The 14,953-nt window shown below is 38.1% G+C and overlaps 2 protein-coding genes across 2 annotated transcripts in view; one reads left to right on the top strand and one right to left on the bottom strand.

Annotated features, from left to right (window-relative positions):
- atp11b (ATPase phospholipid transporting 11B) overlaps positions 1 to 4,174 on the top strand; it is a 45,673-nt gene extending 41,499 nt beyond the window's left edge. The window contains exon 30 of the mRNA XM_060883372.1: positions 3,641 to 4,174. Within this exon, the coding sequence (XP_060739355.1) occupies positions 3,641 to 3,722 (82 nt within the window). The 3' untranslated portion in view covers positions 3,723 to 4,174. The remainder of the gene's footprint in view (positions 1 to 3,640) is intronic.
- A 1,279-nt stretch (positions 4,175 to 5,453) lies between these two features.
- mccc1 (methylcrotonyl-CoA carboxylase subunit) lies at positions 5,454 to 14,886 on the bottom strand. Its single transcript, XM_060883414.1, has 19 exons — positions 14,605 to 14,886; positions 14,028 to 14,071; positions 13,468 to 13,601; positions 13,149 to 13,244; positions 12,534 to 12,655; positions 12,304 to 12,451; positions 11,867 to 11,988; positions 11,615 to 11,726; positions 10,819 to 10,900; positions 10,382 to 10,509; positions 9,411 to 9,594; positions 9,032 to 9,141; positions 8,561 to 8,777; positions 7,568 to 7,654; positions 7,211 to 7,260; positions 6,867 to 7,004; positions 6,554 to 6,661; positions 6,084 to 6,155; positions 5,454 to 5,992 (listed from the first exon to the last, which is right to left on the bottom strand). Exons 1-19 carry the CDS (start codon positions 14,658 to 14,660, stop codon positions 5,864 to 5,866), a joined length of 2,139 nt encoding a protein of 712 aa, XP_060739397.1. The 5' UTR covers positions 14,661 to 14,886; the 3' UTR covers positions 5,454 to 5,863.
- Between the last annotated feature and the right edge of the window lie 67 nt (positions 14,887 to 14,953).

Raw genomic sequence — 14,953 nt, 5'->3', positions numbered from 1 at the left:
CTGTCAAAAATGCTGCCAAGTCTGTCCTTTTCTCTGTCTTTAACAGTTGCATTGTTTCTTTGCGACATTATGTCTGTCACCATTAGGCCATTTAACATATGTATTATTCCCACTGGTTTGGGACTGTTACCTCCTAGAAAAGTGTTTGTGTGTTTTGGGGCAGTTTTTGGACAGTGTGCAGTTTGCAGTCTTCCTCACATTTGTCCTCATCTGTCTTTAATCAGCACTTTGGGAAGTGTCTGCATGCAGAAAAGCTGTGAGAAGAGAACTCGATTCTCTTAAAGCAACAGTGTGCTAAAAAAAAGGTAGATTTTTTTCTCTGAACTGCTCCATTAATGCTAAAACACTGCCACGGGGCAAAAACGACATTGCCAGAGTAGACAATAAAATACCAGGACCACACAGTGGTGTAGTAAGTGAAATCATTTCTCCAGGGAATGAGGAAATGTATTATAAGCTCAGAGTTATAAACAACCAATCAGAATAATAAGAGTTAGGTATGACTGCTATGAAAGGTTTCAACATTATGACTGAAAATGATTTAAACAACATACCACTAATGCGATTTAACAGGAATAATTCATGCTTCTGATTGGTTCATCCTGTTTCTCAAGATGAACACGATTAAACGAAATACAGAAAGTGTTTGTTAGACACTGACATTTTATGAGCATCATTAAAGGCTGATTGCTGTTTAAAACACTGTTATGTGACATAGGCTTGTACGATATATTACATATAATATTCTCTACAGGATATTACACTGCCATGATGTGCAGCGATGTTTACTCCTAATATATGATATTTCCAGATCTACAAAGTGCTGCAGTGTAACAGCAGTGTAAGCTAGTACTGAGTTATCACTCAAATTTACAGCAGATCAAGAGTGAAAATGTGGAGATTAGACACCTGATCTGTAAAAGGCTTACATGTAATTTACAATGTGACTGTAAGGTCAGTTTCTTTGTCTGTTTACTGCACGTTATCACAGAATAACCGACCTGAACAATTCCCATCCAGTTGATTATCAGGCAGTCGGGTCTGAACGATGAAATAGTTCATCTTTGTTTTTTTTTTTTGTTGTTTTTTTTACATGATAAATTGCAAGTGGAGGAAAATCAATATTGCACAAGCCAATACATAGACTGAGCCTGTGCAGTACTAATCACTCGTGATTAAACGTTTGGAAACGTCATCAAATATTTTAAGGGGTTCGGATCAAACCCAATATCCCTGAACACACACACCGCCCCCACCTCGGGGATCGTGCCATAAACGAGATGAGACACCAGAACTGTAGATCTGTTCACTCTGAAAGGATTCTTTTCTTATTTTTTTCTATATTTATTTTATCAAGCCTTAGAGAAGATGACAGAATCCACCGCAGCTGCCGGTGGCGTTCATGTGTGCTTCGTGATTGGTTAGAGCGTGGGCAAGAAAGTGTGTGTGTGTCTGTGTGTGTCTGAGTGTCTGAACACTGAATGTAACCTCACACTACGTGCTTTTGCCTGCTTTGCTGCTTTTTCCTGTTTTTGTTTGTCCACTGTTAACTGTTCATATCAAATCTCCCAGTTAAGGCATACACTACATGTGCTGATAATCAGGTGTTCCTATGTGTAAGGAATACAATGTTTGATGAGTGAAATAAACCTGTTAGAGCATTTAGAACACAAGCTCTAATTGCACTTGTCCTTACAACTAACCTGTTAACCAGAGTCTGCTGAAATATAATATAAAACATACAGTTCTAATGTGTGCCTGTACCATGAGTCTAATAAATGTGTAGACACACACACACACACACACACACACACATATACGCGCACGCGCGCCCCCTGGTGGTGCCTTGTGTTATTTTAGTGATAACTTTGATTATTTGTGATGGTTGTTTACACTTTATTGTAACTTTTATGACAGTATAAAAATGAGAACTAATAACTACAATCTATCATTCATTGACCAGAAGAAAGTGTAATTGTTGGTATGTTGCTGTGGTATGAGAGACCGAAACACTGATCTGTTCATCAGTGCTCTGGATATCTCAGTAATTCCTAGAACTGATTATCAGCAGATGTCTAGTTTCACTGAAAGATTTTAAATGGCTGTCTCTATTTTAATAGTAACCCTTTATCCAAAGCAGTTCTGTCTGTGCATGTCCTGTCCTTTTACCCGTGCTGCACTAACACTTAATCTTTCATCTTTCTTCATCTTTCTTCATCCTGGTCATCTGTGTCTACACTTCACCACAGGGAAAGTCTAGGGCACAAACCTTCTTGTTTGTTATTGTTGTTGTTTGAGCTGTGATGTATCTGGTCAATAGGTTAGAGTGCAAGCAAGAAAAAAACAAACATGGAGGACAGAGTTGTGTTAAAAAGTGAGTTGTGGTAGTGAGCAAATACTCTGATGAAGGTAATGGAGACGTCTGCTGATATTCCAGTGATGCTGTAAGTCAAAAGCAGACAAACTTAGCAATTAAAGATATTTTAATAAAGGAAAAGTTATTTGATATTTCTTATTATGAAGGTAAAATAGAGCAAATATAGAAACATTAAGCCCATTTTTACAGTTTCTAGCTTTTTTGTACATTGTTAATGGTGTTGGCAGATAATTTTGCTTCATTTTCATTAAATAAATGCTTACAAAAATAAACAAAATCATCTGCCAATAGAATAAAATCTTGGAGTACATGCCTATATTCAAGAGAGTTTTACCTGCTAAGATATGTTTTGAGAGTATTATGAATTCATTTTATTCATTTCAGAACAAAAAATACTGCAATGTATCTGTAGGACAAGAAACAAACACAGCAACAACTGTCCAAGCTATTTTTATTCCAGTTAACAGCAGAGATGCACCAATCTCTCGTTCAGTCCAACACTAACATCAGACTTTAAAAAAAGTCCAACAGTGTTGTTCAGTCCAACACTAACATCAGACTTTTTTTTCTCTCCCAGTTAACATTTGTTTTCCACTGGTTCTGTAGTGTGATTATGACCTTCCCTGCACTGAGGGGAAAAGTTGAGAAAAGTGAAAGCACTTTAATAAACATTTAAAATACACAACTCTAAAAAGTAAAGTCACTTTTAAACAGAAAGAATAAAGGTAAATGAGACACGACCGAGAGGCAGGAAGCTGTGGTTACTTTACACTTCAAGCTTTTGTCCTGTCCATGTTGCCACAAAGCTCTTCAACATATACTTCAGTCTGAAAAAGTTTCATTTGTCATCACTTAGACAAACCCTGATGAGTGAGTGTCAGTGCAGGTATTAAACTGTGATAAATACATCGTCAGTGTGTTCCTCGTGAGTAAAATCCTTATGGCTTCTCCTTATACCCTCAATTGAATGAGGATCAGCCATAAGGTTTGGTCATTTGGTCACAGACACACACACACACAATTGAGGTAGCTACATAAAAGATGGCTGTTTTTTAATTCTTTCGATAAGATAATGAGCTAAAACATGATGAATGAGCTGTAATCAGGAAACTGAAGCTAACATAAATCCTGTAATGTTTACTCAGGATCAGACTCAAATTGGTGCATCTCTGTTGAAGAATATAACCATTTAACATTTCGTACCATGATGTCATCACAGTACCACTCACAGCTCCACCCTTTTTTTTTTATTGATGCTTCCAGATCGTGGAGCGACTCGGATCCGTTCTCCTCCAACGACCGCAGTGTTCTGACCCTCTCTCCTGTGGAAGCGTCTCACTGCTAGTGTATAAAGAAGTCCTCAGTGTCGCCCTAAACATGATTGTATGCACCTCCATCAGAACGGTCCGTCCTTCCTGAGGAAACGTGTCTGAAGCCATACTAGCCTCTCCGCGTTACTTTTGTCCTGTCATGTAGCATCCTGTCACTCCAGAGATCACTTCCAGAAGGAAGCAGACTCATCAGCTTCGGCTTCATCCATCCTTCACCTTATTTATACGTAAAGCACGTACGCTTCAAGCTCTTCCATGATCCTCAGTTCATTTCCACGCACACACCGGGCTTATTATTATTTTTCTTCTGTTTCTGTTTGTTGTGTGTATCTTGCTGAGTGAGCCTGTAGACTGCATGTGGCTCCTCAGCTCTCAGAGGCCTTTGGGTTACTATGGCAACCATTAGTCACTTTAGAAACATGATTTATTTCAGCAGGTCAGGAACAGTTTGACCAAAGATTAAAAATATATATATATCCTCTTTACTCCAAATGTAATCAATCAGCAAAAACAGTCTCGTGCACAAAGTTTGCTGCATTTGTTTTGCACTGGAACTATGAGGCTAATGTGTAATGTAGCTCTCTACCACTTACTTATTAGACACACCTCAACATAGACACACATATCAGTCTAATAACATGATCATTTTTAAAAAAAAATAAAATACTTTAACACCAATCTGATACTATGTCTTAAGTCTTGTGCTGTTGCACGAATAAACAAAAAAACGAATAAGTGAATAAAATTTAAAAAATGAACAATTTTCTTTAACATTTCAGCCTATGTCCCTTTCTAAATCTTATGCCAAATTGTGCTGAGGAAGAGATCAATCATCTCTATAGCAGGTTTAATAGCATGTCAGAAACCTCATGCTAAACCTGTAGCTTATAGCTTTCATTATTGTCCGGGTAAATGTAGCTCCAGCACAAAACTAGACAAGCAAATATGTCTTGGCTGATCACGTTTGGCCGTTGTGTGAGGTTTTGGCCAATTTTGTTCCTTTAAATTGGGATTTTTTTTTCTGTAATGAAGTGTGTAATGATATGATAGATCCTGTTTAATATATAAATAGAGAGATGTGTGAGCCGGTCACAGCTCGAACATGAGACTGGATGTAAAACTGTAGTTTGCTTTTCGTTTTGTTTTTTAAAACTTATTTGGAATGAACGGAGAGACGACCGACATATCAGACAAGCACTTGTAATAGTTTTTCTGTCAGTTAGTTTGTTACACCAATTTCTATGTCAGGGAACACACAGGTCATGAACAGCCCACTCGCATCTCCACACTTAGCTGCCTGGTTATTAGTGACTACAGTGTTCTAGCTAATAAACTGATAGCTCAGTGTGTTTCTATGTTTTTCTCAGAGACAGTAGCAATAAAAAAATCTCTGGATCAAGGATCATCCACTCCAGCTGTGAGGCCAGGGCTTTATTTCCTGGTTCATTTCCATTCTTTTCCCTTTAAAGAAAAACAATGTCATTGAAGTGTGTTACTGTAATTGTCCTCTACTGACAGTGAAAGTGTTCAATTGCTGTTTATGGAAATTCTATTTACAAAAAAATAAAACTTTTTAAAGAATATTGTATTGTACACATGGGCTTTATGAACAAAGAGTTTTTCCCATTTTTTTCCTCGATCATTGGTGTGTTTGAATTAACAACCATTACAGCTGCCTCCCTTCAGAACGAGTCCTGATGACTGACTCCATGACTGTATTCTGTTCCAAATGACCACTCCTAAGGTGCAATAAAATATTTTTTTATTATTTAGAAAAGGGAGAGAAAATGAAATCCCAATTATGTAATACACTTATTGTTTGAAAGGATTTTTTTTGTTGTTTGGGGGAATAGCAACAAAAGATAAGGGAAGGGAAAAGCTTCAAAATGGTACCTCCCAGGTGGAAAAACACCAAAAGAAAAAAGAACTTACATCTATGAACAGAAGGTTTGTGCAGAGGAGTTGTTTTTTTTTTTAGTGTTGAACTTATAAGTTAAATTATTACAAAATCATGATCTCTGAGTGAACAGTAACTAACACTACTTTATGAGAGTTAATTAAACACAGATATTGGGTCACGTTACAGCACTGAAGAAATTGAGTTGCACTGATGACTGCATGTGTCAAGTTTAGCAGTAAAACGCTCGCTCTCTGTTCAAGATTGTCCCGTTTCTTCCTGTTCCTCCTCCTCCATTTCCACCAGGGCTGCATGACGATTAGCCTGTGAACCTTCTTTAAACAGGACCTTCTTAATGACCCCTGCTTTAGGAGCTCTGATTGTGTGCTGCAAACACAGTATAGTACAATAAATTACAAAAAAAAAAACTAACAAAAATACATGATTTTCAGTTTCTAAGGAAACGTCTTCCACTTACTTCCATCTTCATCGCAATCATCACCACTAGTGGATCTCCCTTCTGTACAGTGTCGCCAACCTTCACAAGGACCTGCAGGTACAGACATATAAAAAAAAACTTAGCCCATATCACTAATATATATATATATATATATATATATATATATATATATATATATATATATATATATATATATATATATATATATATATATATATATATATAAAAATAAAGGAAAAAAATAATCAGTGTGGCACTGATAAGAAAAGAATCAACAAGGTGGTATGATGTGTGTGGAGTTACTATTACCACAGTGAAGTTCATCAATTTCATCTAAACAGTGTTCTATTTACATGATTAGTGACATCATACTTTTATCCATTTTTATAGTAACATTTAATGCTGTGTAACATTTGCAAAACAAGCTAGATCCTGCTGATGACAAAAGAAAAAAAAACAGGACATAAGGCTTAAAAATAAAAAAGTACCTTCTCTATAGTTCCAGTCATGGGAGCTACAGCGCCACCTTGTGCCCCAGAAGAACTCACACCTGCCAAGAATTTCGGTACTGGCACTTTCATCTCCGCACTGCCTTCCTACAGACCCAGGAACAGACAAGAATAATGTGACAATCCAATGTACATCCATGCTTTTCACCTGGTATTTTTTTATTCATTGTGCTGCTGCTGATGCACTTCTGGCTGATTGGATCAATTTATGTGAGCAGGGTTAGAGGTGTATTAAAAGTGGGTGAACCTCAGCTTTTTTAAAATCTATTTTCTTTTATAAAACAAACCTCACCATGGAGAAGAGATGAACCACGTTGTCCAGTATGACGAGTTTGGGTCGTGAAAGAACTCCATTAACACAGCAGTGCAGGTATGTGACTCCGTCCACTTTCTGTAGCTCACCTGACACCTGGAACACCTGGCCGCCAGTCTAAAACACACACACACACACACACACACACATCTTATTCAACAAGAATCACTGAGATAGTCTGAGGAAAGAGCAATCAATGTTATAATACAGAATATGTATGCATGCTGCTGGCACTGGAGATGTATTAGAATGATTCATGTCAGTGTTACTTCTTATTGTGTTTGACAGTGCTGTTATTTGTGTGTGTGTGTGTGTGTGTGTACCTCCATGCTGTATGTCCTGTCAGGATTGTAGGTCACAGCTACTGCAACTTCTGCAAAACACACACAATCACTTAGAAAGATTTTTTCCTGGCTCAGATTGTTGTCTGTGTGATCGACAGTCCATTAGAGATCATGTATAATGCAGGCGATGAAGCTATTTGAGGAGGCTATTCCATTTCCTGCTCTGAACATGTGGACAGAATCCAGAGTGTTTCATCAGTATGAGGCAAATCCATTATGCAGGCATAATTAGAGGAAGTGAAATTTTCTCACTCAATAATAAGAATAAAACACCAGCACCAACTTTAAGATATAGAAAAGTGTGTGCGCGTGTGTGTATACAGGGTTAACACTCACTGTTTTCCCCCAGCTGTAGTGTCAGGTTCCTGCAGTAGAGCACATTGAGCCGGCTCCCGGTACTCAAGCCAAACGGAGAAAAGACGTCTGAAAAAGGGACCCGTTATTAACTCCTTACTTTTTTGAAAAAAATTGTTGAAATACCTCTAAATTATTGTCTTATTTGTTGCTTTAACTGTTGCTGACAGATATCTCCTCTCAACTTCATCATTAAGGTCATACTGCAGGACTAAAATCTACAGACATTAGGTGCTGCTGCTAACCAGGCCTGGGCAGTATGGGTTATAATACTGAGATCATTTTAATTAAGTCAATTTTAATTAACTGTATTAAGCAATCAGCTAATCATGTGGCAGCACATAAAAGTGCATAAAATTACTTAGATATGGTCCAGTAGCTTCAGCCAAAATGTGTGAAAATGTAATCCCAGTTATTTGAACTGTTACATGATTGTTAGTGCCAGTAGGGAAGTAGGGAAGGTTAAGTAAGATTCCAGTTCTTTCAGCCTAGAACAGAAAGCTGAAGGCTATATTGAGGACAGACTCAACAAAACTGAACAGATCAAGAGTGGAAAAACAGCCTGGACTGCCTTAGGTGTTAACAGTCGGAGCTAGAGGAGGTGGTGTGATGGTGTGGGGAATTCTTTCTTGACACATTTTAGGACATTAATACCATTGGCCAGAAATTGCTACAAAAGTCATCTCAAACTGGTTCCATGAACATTACAGTTGTGTATGTGGTAGAACAGGAGATACACACAATTGAAGTGCACCTCAAAAATCTGCAGCAATTGTGAAATCCATGCCACTGAGAGATTGGCTGTTTAGAGAGCAAAGGAAAGTCTAACCTATTAATCGTTGTGTTCCAAAAAATATATTTAATGAAATTTTATTTGGTAAATGTGTAATAATTAAAATTAAACCAAAGTATTATAAACATAGAATTAATGCAATACTTCTGTTTAGCTTGTGTGTGTGTGTGGTGTGTTCTAACCATGTGACTTGCACAGAAACTCCTGTGTGTGTTGTCTCTCCTGTAGCAGAAGCCCAAGAGCAGCCTGACACACCACATCTCCTCCCGGTGCAGTCGGTTTGGGAAACAGCTCATCGTAGTGCTGCTGGATGAAGCTGGTGTGAACATTTCCCATCTCAAACTCTGCATGACCCGAAAGACTTAACAGGAAATCAATGTTGGTGTTGAGACCCACAATCTGAGGACAGAAAGGGTTAAAATCATGGAAGCAAAAAAAAAAATAAGATACTGGAGGTCATTTCTACAATACCTGTTACACAATAAATATTCTTAAACAATATATTTACACAAAAGCACAGGATGAAGACACACATGTAATCTAAACTGATATACACTGATGCAGCATTCCAAAAACCTGAAAGTGATGCGGAATTGTCTTCTGAAAGTTAAGTAGCATGATGTAGTGAGTGATATTGTCCACTAGGGTCTTACATTGTAATTCCGTAAGCAGTAGCGTAGTTTCTTCAGAGCAGCTGAACGATCCTCTCCCCAAACAACCAGCTTAGCAATCATGGGGTCATAATGAGCTGAAACCTCATCTCCTAACACACACACAGCAAATCAAGAAAATCGAATATTACCCAGTACAGAGGGATTTTATCAACATATTAAGGGTTTGCAGCAATATATACTGGGCAAATAAACAACATTCAACTCTACAAAACAATGTACCAATGTGTTTGTCTGTCTGCAAGGTAACGATCATGAAATAAATGTTAAGATGTCCTGTGTGTACAACAAAAACTGAGCTATACATGTTAACAAAACATGTATATTAACAAAAAATGAGCTATACATATATCATGCTGACCTTGTCGTACTCCAGTCTCGATTCTTGTGTGCGTCTCCTCCTGTGGTGTGGAAAGGTGCAGCAGGGGTCCAGCTCCAGGCATGAAGTTGTTATTGGGGTCTTCAGCATAGATTCGAGCCTCAAACGAGTGACCTCGCAGCTCAATCTCATCCTGAGAGAGAGGAAGCTTCTCTCCAGCAGCCACCTGACACACAAACCACCCACATAATGTTAGAGAAATCATCATGCTATGTTAAACACTGAATTCATGACCAGAGTAACTTTCCGTAATTTCCATAGGAAGAACTGTAGCACCAAGAAATTAATGATTACAAAATGACTTGAGTACCAGTTTCAGTCTTAGATTTCTCTCTTCACTATTTTATGAGAGAAAGCTAAGTTTATTCTATTGTATTTATCTTTTACCTCAGCTTTCTTGTCTACATGAGTGTTCTCTGATATGTTAGAATTCTCTTACTAGGTTAGGGTTAGTCTTCACACGAGCCTTGTCTTGTCACGTCACTTCCTCAACCTACATTGGTTTTCTCTTGCTGTATTCATCTCCATTCTCCTCCATCAGTTTTCTCTGCTACGTAAGATTTCTCTCAGTACGTAAGATTTACATCAGCTTGCTTTTGCTTCTTCAACTTTATCTTGCTTTGAGTGTATCTACGTTTCTCCCTCAACAGCAGCTTTCCTTCAGTCTTATATTTCTGATTTCTCTTGCTACTAAAGATATTTCTCACTAGATTAGATTTCTCTTGATACATCAGATTTCTTTCACTTTGCTTACCTGATGATTGTAGCTACTCTGTAACCGCATGATCTTTACATAGAGTGTGACTCTGCATTCTCGCTGCCTGTGCTGTAGCAGACAGAGTCTCGAACAGACAGCTATCAAGCAATCTTGCTCATTAGAATATTAGACCACACCCACAGCTCTCAGTTGAGTGTGATTACTGAATAGTGTTTGGTCACATGATCAGACTCACCCTGAGCTGCCACTCCACCAGGTCTGTTCCAGTGATCATCTCAGACACAGGATGCTCCACCTGCAAACGAGTGTTCATCTCCATGAAGTAGAAATTGTGCTGAGGGTCCATGATGAACTCCACAGTTCCTGTAGGCGTGTAAAATTGCACACACACACAGACTGGATTGTATTTAAGTCCACCTGCAACTCTACCATTACAATTTTTTTTAACCATGAAAAAAAATCAGAGCCTGGTTTAAAGTGGTAAAATGTATCTGCACTACAGAAAACGAAGAATTTTATCACATATTATTGTGTTATGATGAATTTTACACAAACAGCTCAAAGACACAAGGGTCTAAAACAGCAGTTTTGATGTCTCTTTAATAAACATCTTTCAGAACTGAAATGAAGATAAATGCAGCATTGGTACTACTGAATTTTTGAGTGTTTTACCTGCTCCCACATAGTTTACTGCTTTAGCTGCCCGGACTGCGGCTTCTCCTAGTTTACGCCTCACTTCAGGACTAATACCAGGCTGCACACACACACAGACACACACACAGACACAGACACACACACACAGACACACAGACACACAGACACACACACACAGACACACACACAGACACAGACACAGACACACACACACACACACACACACACACAGACACACACACACAGACACACACACACAGACACACACACACAGACACACACACAGACAGACAGACAGACACACACACACACACACACACACACACACAGACAGACAGACACACAGACAGTAGTTTAAGTCACAAAAGCAGCCTTATCACATTTTAGTAATAAATAAGTGTCACTGTGGTGGAAATGAAGAAAATATGATCCACTATAAAAGGCATTCCCATATCAAAGCATCTCTGATCATAATCACTGAAGTGCAGATTAGGGCTGTGATTGGACAGAGATTGCATTTCAGTGTAGCTTGATGACAACCCACTGATAAAAGGAAAATGCAGTACAGTTATATAATTTCCAAAGTCAGCATTTAATAATAAAGAATAATTTAAAAACCTGCCAATTGTTCTTTACTGAACTGATTAAATGACAAAAGAAAAAAAAATCAGTGGTGTTTTTACTATTCACTGTGCCATGTTCCTCCAGTATTACTGCTTTTCTACCTGGGAAAAAATCATCTCTATATATTGTCTGTTTATTGTGAAGAATGCATTTCTGTTGCCTAATATAAATAAATGGCATCAATATTTACCCCTGGTGCTTCTTCTATGATCTTCTGGTGTCTCCTCTGCACACTGCAGTCTCTCTCAAACAGGTACACAGCATTACCATGTTGATCCCCAAACACCTGCACTTCCACATGCCTAAACACCCACAAAAACTTACAGCAAATGTCTTCACACATACACCAAGAATGAAGCTGCTGAAACATCTGAAAGGTAACAATATCTTCCAGTCTGAACAAGAGTCAACAGTGTTTTGTGAACAGTGTTGGACCAGTTACCTGGGGTTGTCCACAAACTTCTCCACCAGCATGACATCATCGTTGAATGATTTGAGAGCTTCTCTTCTGGCAGATTCCAGCTGCTCATGAAACTCTGCTTCGGAGCGAGCAATACGCATTCCCTGCACAATACAACACACTCAAGCCAATCACGCTAAACATAATTAACATATACATAACATAATCTTGACTAATCACAGATCTTCCTTGTGCTTCGACAGCATACTTCCATTTCCCCTCAGACTTCAATTATCTGATCTGTTTATTTATTTATAGTGAAAGTGAAGTTGAGCTTAAGTTGAATTTATTACTTGCTAATACAAGGTTACATTTTAACCACCATTTTTTATCTAGTAAACAAAACAATAATGCATAAACAATTCATGTCTCAATAACAGGGTTTAGTGGGAATTTTGTTAGTGAGAATTTTCTTTCACCTTCCCACCTCCACCTCGTACAGCTTTGATCATAACAGGATAACCAATCCTGGCTGCTTCAGCTTGAAGCTTCTCGTCTGATTGGTCCTCTCCATGGTAACCCTCAATGATGGGAACACCCGCAGCAGACATTATGTGCTTGGATGTACTGAGAAAAAACAAAGCTGTTTAATTATTCTGGCTTTAAAAGCAGATTAAAAATTAACAATAACAAAGGCGTGAAGAGTCACCTCTTGATGCCCATATCACGAATCGCTGATGAGGGAGGCCCGATGAAGATGATGCCCTCCTGTTTGCAGAGTTCAGCAAACTCCGTGTTCTCAGACAGAAACCCATATCCGGGGTGGACAGCCTTTACCACAAACACAGCAACTTCATTATATATATACACACACACACACACACACACACACACACACATCATGCATGCCAACATTTTAAAAAAATCAATCAAAACTATTTGGTTTAAAAGAAAATATTATATAGTTTCTTATTGGATATAGTGAGAGATTTTGGTGAAATCTAACTGAAGTTCATCTCATCAGTTTCACTCCAGTTAGGCCCTAAAAATGTAAATTTATGAGGCAGAGTGAAAGAGGTAGAAGAGGTAGGAGTGTGCATATCATGGTCTATTGCTTTTCTGTAGTAAAACAAAAATAAAAGCAGCTTTATCTGTACTACAAAATGTACCATGTCAAAGAGAGAGAGAGAGAGAGAGAGAGTGTGTGTGTGTGTGTGTGTGTGTGTGTGTGAGAGAGAGTGAGAGAGTGAGAGAGTGAGTGAGTGAGTGATTGATTGAGTGAGTGAGTGATTGATTGAGTGATTGATTGAGTGAGTGGTTGTACCTGTGCAGAGGATTTCTTTGCAACTTCTAAGACTTTCTCCATGCATAAATAACTCTGTTGTGCTGGTGCTGCTCCAATATGGTATGCTTCATCTGCCTGCAATTTAAAGATTACACTGACATTTCTATTCAGCAGTACATTTAATTTACACCTATTGCTGCATAGCATTTCCAACACAGTCAAATAAGAGAAATGCATAAAAACACTGGACCTTTACTGCTATAAAATACTTTTGCACCAAATTTTAAGAAAGTGCTGACACTTGGACTTGGAAAGTGCACACTTCTGAAGAGGAAGTCCTAACGTGTGATTTTCTCACCATTGCCACATGCATGGAGTGTTTGTCAGCATCACTATACACAGCCACAGAACGAACGCCCATCTTTTTTGCAGTGCGCATCACTCTGCATGCTATCTCGCCTCGGTTAGCGATGAGGACTTTCTCTATCCTCCCTGCAAACACAAAATTATGATCGGACTGTTATAACATACCAATAAGTTCAACTTTTTGATTCCCTGTGTTCAGAAACATCAATTAAGACCCAATCAAACAATTCATGATTCTTTGTCACATAACAGCATCGAAGGTCTATACAACTAAAACAATAATAAAAAAAATAACATAAAAATGATTAGAGATGCAGCAATCCTTTCAGCACTGGTGCATAACAATTCATACAAATTGCATTTTCTTTTACTTTTTAGTTATTTTTTTTCCTGCTACACCATACATACTATATGTGAGTACTGTATGTACAATTTTAATTTAGTTTCCTATATCTACAGTGTGCCATAGCCATAAGGGTGGTGAGTTGATTTAACACTGCAATCAGGCATGTGAGTGCGTGCTGGAGAAAACATGAATCTTATCCAACTTACCCACAGATGCATGTCTGACTGCTCCTCTGGTCCATATCAGCTTCCTACAGAAAAGAGGAGACTAAAGGTCAGCGCTTTCATGTTTCAAAGAATTATATTTAGTCATATTTAATCAACAAACATCCTTTTCAGAGTTAACAGTCAAGGACACTTGAGTCTTAGGCAGTTAAAGAAGACTCAAATATTTAGAGCATGAGATAAAAGTCAGTAATACAACTACAGTCCAGTTTTCAACCAAACTGTTTCTGTCCCTAATCTTAACCTTGGCTGAAAGTGACGTCACAGTGCTGAATTTAGCTGCAGATCATCAGATTATTTAAACTAAATATCTACTTAGACACATAATTTATACAGTTTTACAACATATACAGGTCTATGTGAGATTAGTGAGAGCAAATAAAGTTGCAAATGACTTTTTTTAGGCTAATGTCATTCTGCTTGACAGTTAGCTAAGATGTGTTTTGTTGTCTATTAGCATTTGCGCATTAAAATTGAATAACCAAGCAAAGGGTAACACGCAGCATTACATATGCACCATATATTTATATCACACATATATGCAGTTAAAATAACTTACTGTAGCTGAACTCTCACAGCCCGGTTGACTCCTACTAGCAGGACAGCAGCAGCCATTACTATTGACTAAACAAACACCGGCTAGCTAGGCTAATGTAGCTAAGCTAACAGAAGTCTAAAATCTTTCAAACTGATACAATAAATTATATTATACTACCTAATAGTCTGACAGTCTGACATTATATCTTATTCAAATATTTATCTTTAGCAAATACCTTTAAAAAGCTTATAAATATATACAGCTTATAGCAAAATGTTAGCTAGCTAGCAGGCTAGGTGTACGGATTGACCCTGACGACGACCCGTAGTCCCGTTAACCAATCACAGTAGAGGATGATGAAGGCGTGTTT

Source organism: Tachysurus vachellii, chromosome 1 (genome assembly GCF_030014155.1).
Source record: "Tachysurus vachellii isolate PV-2020 chromosome 1, HZAU_Pvac_v1, whole genome shotgun sequence".
Classification (NCBI taxonomy): Eukaryota; Metazoa; Chordata; class Actinopteri; order Siluriformes; family Bagridae; genus Tachysurus; species Tachysurus vachellii.
The sequence above is the reverse complement of the archived record's forward strand: the minus strand, read 5'-3'. Positions and strand labels throughout refer to the sequence as shown.